The sequence below is a fragment of the Triturus cristatus genome, chromosome 6 (genome assembly GCF_964204655.1).
Source record: "Triturus cristatus chromosome 6, aTriCri1.1, whole genome shotgun sequence".
Lineage (NCBI taxonomy): Eukaryota > Metazoa > Chordata > Amphibia > Caudata > Salamandridae > Triturus > Triturus cristatus.
The window spans coordinates 622094985-622103279 of record NC_140589.1 but is presented as its reverse complement, the minus strand read 5'-3'; the positions used below and the strand labels follow the sequence as shown (position 1 = coordinate 622103279).

Here is an 8295-nt window from a genome sequence, read left to right as displayed (position 1 = left end):
TGTGTACTTTTTAGCATCCTTTCACGTTTATGTAACCTTTGTGGTTGCAGTACAGCTTTAATTCAGCTGTACCTGGTTTAACTATGCTGTTGATAATTCGATACAACAAAGTGACTTCCACTGACTTTCCCTTTCAACTTCAGGAATGTCATTCTTTAGTCACATATTGCATGACCAATACCCTTTTGAATTTGAATGCAGATAAGATGGATGTGTTGGCTCTAAGTAATCATCCTTATGTCTCCATTTAGCAGTCACTGGCTCTTGGCCCAGCACCTGCCACCATGTTAAAATTAACACTGATCTTACCGTTTGCCTGCACATCGGCAAGATTGCTAACAGGTTACCCTTTTGAAGAGCTCAAGGATATTTCTTCCTTGCCTCCAAGTTGAATGAAGAAGGCTGGTGATCCAAGTAGTTAGCCCACCATGTTTTGACTATAGGAATGCACTATTTTTTTTTAGCTTATCTAAATATCTTATTGGTCACCTTCAGATTGTGTGAAATACAGCCATACAAATCAGCATGCTTCTGTTAAATCCCATTGTGACTTCTTCCACAGTTTACATATGAGTAAATGGTGCTTGTTTAAGATACTGTGCAGGGTAAAGAAGGCACTTGACATGAGTATCTTCAGGAATGAGCGCACTGTCACAGCCTTAGTTCCTCTTCTTATGCACTCTTGGTGGTGCCCATGTTCCATCTCACCAGAGGAGGCGTACGCTTTTTCTTGGTTCTTGCTCCTATTCGCAGTACACCAGGGGTAAAAGACTGTCCACAAGAGTGTTGGGTGAGCGGTGTGCCTGTGGAAGTGCAAGTGCGGCACATAAAAGCAGACCTATTTGCATTGCCAATGCTTGTTTTGCACTAGTACATGTAAAAACATAATTTTATAAACATGGCAAACAAACAGAAACTGGAAATATATATATATGCAAGTTAACCTAAAAGTTTGCTTATATATTTTTTCTCTCTACATACCTCCCCCCAAATTCTTCTAGCGATACCTTAAAAGAAAATATTTACATGTTTGTGTCAGATTAAAAAAACGGTAGCACACACAAAAGAATTTTAAACAATTCAAATATTTATTTTTATAAAAAAAGCCTGCTCCTTTTAAAATAATTAAATGTACAGGGTTAACAAAAATGAACTAAAGGAGATTTATTAACTTCACCGACAATCATTAGCAGTTTTAAGAACAGTACAGGGTCAAAGTGAATGGAATATTCTAAATATGAGCACTACGATCTTCCAAAAAAATGTATACAAAGATTATTTTGCATTCAATTAATTTGGAGCAGCAGAAACACCTATTTACAAATAAAAAAGATTCTTGTGTCACCTACATAGCAGTAATGTGCCTCTATAATGAGACAAGACCTTAAAACTCATGGAATTTTTTTTAAATAATATCATGGCACAGGTTCTTCCTCACTCAACGTTTACGGCGGGGAGGGGTTGCTGACCTGAAAAATAAATAAAAAGAAGTAATGAAAAATTAGTGTTGATGCAAGGAGAGGTCTAAAATATACTTCATGTAAGCATGGAAGAACAACATTTTATAGAGATTACAAAACATGCAACATTTTTCACCAAAACAAAGTTAATTTTGAATAGCAGATTTGAAATGTTTACATTTTAACATTTTACAATACATAATACATAAAAAATACTTAAAATGTGTACTACCTTGATCGTGACTTAGACTTGCGTTTGCGGCTTGCCTTCTTACCAGACCTTTGAGATTTTTCCACAGACTGTGATCGGTGTTTTGATTTCTTTGTCTTTCGCTCTCTGCTGATTTCAGGTGATTCAGAACTACTGCTACCACTGAACTCAGACCCTGAATGTTTTTTATAATCTTTGCTTCTCCCTTTTTTACTATCATGTTTAGAATCCTGACGTGATACTTTGGAGGAAGAGGATTCACTACGAGAGTAATATCTCTCGCTGTCTCTTTTTCTTTTTAACCTATCATCATAAACACTACTTCTATCTTTTTCTTCTCTGGAGTGTTTTTCCTTTCTTTTATCCTGCTGTCTCTCTTTCTCCTTTTTTCTCTTGTCCTTATCTGTGCTCCTGTTAATTTCTGGTCTACTTTCCCATTCCTGACTTCCAGCCTTATGTTTATGCCTGCTTGAACTATGGCTTCTATGCAGGTCTTCGCCCCAGTATTGCTCATCACTTCTACGTCTATCCCTGCTCCTACTGCGGCTAGTCTGTCTATTTCTGGAGAGGCTTCTACGCTTTTCTTTACTTTTCCTTTCTCGAGGTGGACTTTGATGTCGGCGTTTCTCCCTCTCTATGCTCCTATTTGTACTGGATCCTTTTTTCTCACGTATCTTTTCCTTGCTTTTACTCCTCCCCTTTCTAGCCCTACCAGAATAGCTCCAACTTCTTCTCCGCCTACTTTTCCTTGGTGGTGACCTGCTGCGACTATGTCTCTTCTTCCTTTTAGGAGATGAAGAAAGAGATGAACTTCGGCTACTTGCTGAAAAAGATGCGTAAGATGAACTAGATGCACTGCTACTACTGCTGGAAACACTTTTGCTGCTGCTGCTGCTGCTAGAGCTTCTTGACTTGCTTCTAAATATATCTTTCTCTTTTAAATCTTTTTTACTATCTAAAGAAGCCATAAATTCCCCATGGGAATTTTCTATTTCATTATCCATCTCAAGCTCTTCTTCCTCTTCCTCCTCCTCTATTTCTAAATTGCTTTCATGCTCAGCAATAGGCTCATTCATCTCCCTTTCAAGTTTTTCCCTTTGTTTCCTTTCCTCTGAAAAGATAAAATAAAGAATACAAAATGTGAAATACAGACCATCAGAGGCAATATATACTTAATGATCTAGAGTTCTTTTAACTGTTTCAAGAATTAAAATCATACTTTGCATAGCATGCTTGTAAACTACTATTTACACAAAGCCCAAAGCTACCTTCCTCTGTATGGCTCAGAAAGCAGGTCAACATTGGTGTCAAAAATGTATTGCACATAATACCATCCTTATCAATGGCAACATGTACACAGTAAGGTGCAACATACATTGGCATTTGTTTAAGCACACCATAGATTCCATCAAATAACCAGTAACCTCAATTAAATGTTGATGCATGGCATAGCACTACATAAAGAGCAAATTTGGCTTTCTAAGATTTTTTTTTTTAAATGTAATACTTCACGACTGTATTTAAAAACTGGAAAAGTCTCCAGCCCTCTTCTACAAATAAACAAATCACAACATTGCCTATGTGCTGGCTTTCCTTTGATCAATGGCCAACAAAGTAATTCACTTTAGTACATTCTGTATCATTAATCCTTTAGCCCAGGCTTCTTCAACCAGTAGCTCGTGAGCTACCGGTAGCTCTCCATCTGCCTATGAGTAGCTCTCCTGTGAGTGGCCCAGTCTACTAAATCAAAGGTTTTGCTTGACAGAATTAATATATTTATACCGGAATTGTAAAGTATGTATTCAAGATGAAAATGTGTTTATTTTCAGAACTCATAAGATGATGTCTGAAGAAAAATAATTGAATTTCCAAAAATTCATTGTAAGCGGATATTTGAGTGATAAATCATGTGGAGTTGGGGAGATTTATTACTAATATTACCTTGGTCCAGGAGCATTGCAGCTAAGGTTTGTCAGTTGTACCCATGTAAAGGCATTCCAAATTAACAGCACATTTTATTTTTTACATTGTTGTTAGTAACACTTCCTGACACACTTAGGTGATCACTGCCGGTAATCCTTCATAGAATGGCCACTAATATTATCTGGTTTGATGTTGTCACTATTACAACACTAATAATATTAGTACCTCAGGATAATTTTCATTGAACATAAGTATCTCTTGTTACAAAAAAGGTTGGAAACCCCTGCTTTAGCCCCTTCTGACCTAAAAATGGAATGTCCTCTTAGGGAACTGATATTGGAAAGAAGATGCCCTACCAATTTAGCAGCTTACAGAACATGAGCTACTGGAAGCCTAAAACTGTACACACTCCTTAGTCAAGGTACCAGCCTTTAAGTGATCAAAGCTCCACCCCTTTTCTTTACTGACAGTTTGGTTTGTTAAAATTCTTTCCTGTTCCAAAAGGAAGAACCATATAATTGAGGGGACAGAATAAAAGGGAAGTAATGCAAATGGATGAGTACCAGACTTTACATCTTAGTAATACTCCAAGATGGAAACAGCATACATCAGACAATGAAACATGGATGTAAGGAACTTCCTGCCAAAAGTCTGCACCTTTTCTGGAACGAATATGAAGAGAACATAATAGCATGTATTGCTGCTCTACAGATATTTGCCATGGATCTTGGTTGAAATACAGGAATGATTCTTTCTGGATTAAAAAAAAAATGTAAGAATTACCTAAAATGTTCAGTGTGAAAAGCAGAGTGTATGAAGATGGAGGCGCAAGGAACGAGTTTTCTATTATTGAATTGCCTCATTCATCAAAGGGAATGCCATCAAGTTGGTTAAACAAGTTACATAAGCAAAATTACCCCTACGACCATAGATTCAATATATTCAATTACTGCCCAGGTACATATCATTACCCGAGTGTCTGTTCACTAGAATGAACTGTATTACATTTAAACAATTCTAATACTGTGACTCTGTGGGCAAACAAATAGTCAACAATAAATTGATACTTTTCAGAACAAGTGAATTTACTTTAATTCACAAATATTGTATATATATATATATATATATATTCACACTTTTTTGTTTTATCAAAAACATTTCATCATAACAAGTCTTATTACAATTTATGTACACGGTTTGTAAACTCAAACAATATACAATCAAAGTAGCTTCGAATCTGTACTAAAAACAATTTTTGACATCTTCTTTGTCCTGAATGTTATTTACAAAACGCAATAGCTTATGACGGGGAAGTAATACTACATTATTCCTCAATCATCACTAAATACATGGTCCAAAGAAAAAGGAGATCAGAGTTCACATTGATACAAAGTGCGTCACAGTAAACCTCAATCAATAGGTTCGTCTGCACATTTAATGTGGTCTTCAAACAATTATGACATGTTGAAACTCTTGACCTTGTGCTGGGGAAAATAATTAAGTGAGGGAGGGAGGGGTTTTGCCGACACGGGGGGTTTACGAGATTGAGAACCGGCCCGCGACAATGGATGTAAACCTGCCTGTTAAAATGAAGAAGAGTGCTGCTTGCATCTAAACGAAAAGAAAACGTGACTTATGGTCCCAAGCATTCCATCGATGTAAGAGAGCGAGTACCCACAGGCAGCGGTTGCTGCCCCACGTTGAAGCAATTAACTGGTAGCCCTTTAAACTGACACACTCTACCCCATCTTACAGTGTCCTACATTAAGTACTACATCCCTGAGGAAGACCTTCCATGAAGCTTTCTGGTCTTCACCTGAAGGTCGAAACGCGTCGGCAAAACCCCCCCTCCCTCACTTAATTCTTTACCCCAGCACAAGGTCAAGAGTTTCAACATGTCATAATTGTTTGAAGACAACATTAAATGTGTAGGCGAAACTATTGATTGAGGTTTATTGTGACACACTTTGTATCAATGTGAATTCTGATCTCTTTTTTAGGTCTCGCCTAGCGAAAGCAGCGCATGCGCTGCTCTCGCTATAGCAAGTACCTTTTGTAATCAATTCTGCGGAGGGCTTGCATGCATGCGTCTGCATGGACAAACATGGCTGCTCTCGCCATGTGTCCATAGCAAGACAGCATGTGCGTGCCTGTCGGACTGTGGACAGCCCGACGCCATCTTGCGATGCTTGCGTTGTCATAGCAACGAAAAAGCAATCGCTTTCACTGCCGCTTGTTAATTTAGTAACAGCACGCTCCTCTGTCGTCTTGTTTATTTATGTTTTGAAACCACCATGGCGTGGTGACAGCACGTTTCTCTGGCTTCTTGTTTATGTTTTGAAACCACCATGGCGTGGTGACTGTACGGATCTAGGCATGGTGTAAAAGTCTTCCACTGGAATCTTCACCTTTTCGGAGTCTAGGTATTTACTGATTTATTCTGCTCTCACTTCCGGGGGAGGGGGAGGGAGGGTGTTCGCGTGGGATGGTTGGCTCCACTAACAGCAGACGGTGTCCGAGGCCGCCCTTCTGGGCACTAGGGCTCCGCCCTACTCATTTTCAACCTATTTTTATTATACGAATAGGTAATAGCTTAATAAAACTGGAGCATCAGAAGCTGGAACGGGGCATTGGCTAGAAAAGGAGGTAAGTAAAATACAGTGAATATTGCGTACATACTGGTGGGTGGGAGAGCACGTGAATGCGTGAACAGGACTTGATGCGCGAGCATTTGTGTATGAGAGAATGAACAAGCAGTGAGTGAGAAGGTGGGAGACTGAGTGTTTGTTTGAGTGAATGAAAGAGCGACTGCAAGTGTGAGAAGGCATTACAATGACCGTGAGGGAGTGTTAAAAAGTGCAAGGTGGTGTGGCTGAGACGGAGTGTGTGACAGTGAGGCAGCCAGACACACCTGGTAAACACACATCCTACCACAAGCAACCCAACCCCCACCCCAAGAGCCACGCTTGTAGTATTCTGGTTTTTTTTTTACACCTCTTTCTCTGTCTTTTATTTTCGCTGTTTCCCTGTACCCTTGGTATGGACTTGGAGTCCTATGGGACTTGTGATCCGAGACAAGCTCAGAGAAAGCCCAGACACCAGGTTCAGAATGTCCCAGTCCCAATGAAGTTGGGAATCTTTGATAGGCAGAGACACCGAACGGAAAATCATGCGAAGCGCTGTGACTGGAGAATGTATATTACACGAATGCCCGACACGTACTCAACAACTGATGTCAAATGTTTGCATGGAAGCCTTACACCCACAGCGACTTGTTAAGGTGGGGTAGACGAACGGGTCTGAGATGGAACCTGTTTGAATGAATAAATGCCAATAAAATACATTTGAAAAAAGGCATCGTCCATGGCAATGGATGCCGCTAACGGCAACATCTTGACACTAGCGCACTGGCATACTGCAAGTCATTTTTGGCTTAAGGGGCACCAGTGACAAAAGTTGGTCCTGGCACAATCAAGGCAGTGTTTAAAAAAAATGCAACAAAGAAACCCCAAAGGACAGGCACCCACTGCACTTTTTGACAAAAATAGAGTTAACTTCAGGACGGCGTGAGGTTTTCACTGTCTTCGCAGAAGGATTTTTATGGCGAGCGTCCTTTCGCAGCTTACAGCGATTTGGTAAATGTTTTTGAAAAATTCTTTAGAGCACTATGCAACCCCACATTTTAACAAGAACAAGAACAAGGGAGGTCGGCCGGGCTGGTAAAGTGAAAGCACGCCGTGTTTAAAGTGAAACCAAGCGCCAAGCACCGCCCCTCGCCTAAACACGGCGAAGCGTTAGAACCGTCAAAATTATATTTTTTCACATGCATTTTGTTACTTTGTGCAGGAATGCCCCTTGATGGGGTTTGATGCATTTCTAAGTACGCAGCTTGCCACACTCTCTACTACTCACTCTCTACTACCCACTCTCTATTACTCTACTCAATCTCTACTACTCTACTCTCTACTACTCACTACTACTGTACTCAATCTCTACAACTCTACTCTCGACTACTCACTCTCTACTAACTACTACTCTTTACTACTCTACTCACTCTTTACTACTCACTCTACTACTCTACTCTATCTCTACTACTCTACACTACTACTACTCACTCTCTACTAACTAAAACTCTCTAACTACTACTCTACTACTCACTCTCTACTCAATCTCTACTACTCTACTCAGTCTCTACTACTCACTCTACTACTCTCTACTAACTACTACTCTCTAATCTCTACTCACTCTACTACTCATGCTCTACTACTACTCTCTACTCACTCTCTACTAACTACTACTCACTACTAGTCTACTACTCTACTCTCTACTACACTACTAGTCACTCTATTACTCTACTACTCACTCTAACTACTACTCTCAACTCACTCTCCTACTACTCTCTACTCACTACTACTCAATCTCTACTACTCACTCTTTACTACTCTACTCTCTACTACTCTCCTCACTCACTACTACTCACTCTTTACTAATCACTCTCTACTACTCTACTCCTCACTCTCTACTACTCTACTCAATTTTCACTACTCTACTCTCTACTACTCACTCTTTACTACTCTACTCTCTACTACTCTCCTCACTCACTACTACTCACTCTTTACTAATCACTCTCTACTACTCTACTTCTCACTCTCTACTACTCTACTCAATTTTCACTACTCTACTCTCTACTACTCTACTCCT

General features: G+C 39.7%; 1 protein-coding gene across 2 annotated transcripts in view; it reads right to left on the bottom strand.

Annotated features, from left to right (window-relative positions):
- Positions 1–1066: 1066 nt before the first annotated feature.
- Positions 1067–8295, bottom strand: part of PNISR (PNN interacting serine and arginine rich protein) — a 362924-nt gene continuing 355695 nt past the window's right edge. For both annotated transcript variants that reach the window (XM_085611119.1, XM_085611118.1), the window contains exons 11-12: positions 1693–2782; positions 1067–1469 (exon numbers count right to left, since the gene is read on the bottom strand). In XM_085611119.1, the coding sequence (XP_085467245.1) occupies positions 1439–1469; positions 1693–2782 (1121 nt within the window). In that variant the 3' untranslated portion in view covers positions 1067–1438. The remainder of the gene's footprint in view (positions 1470–1692; positions 2783–8295) is intronic.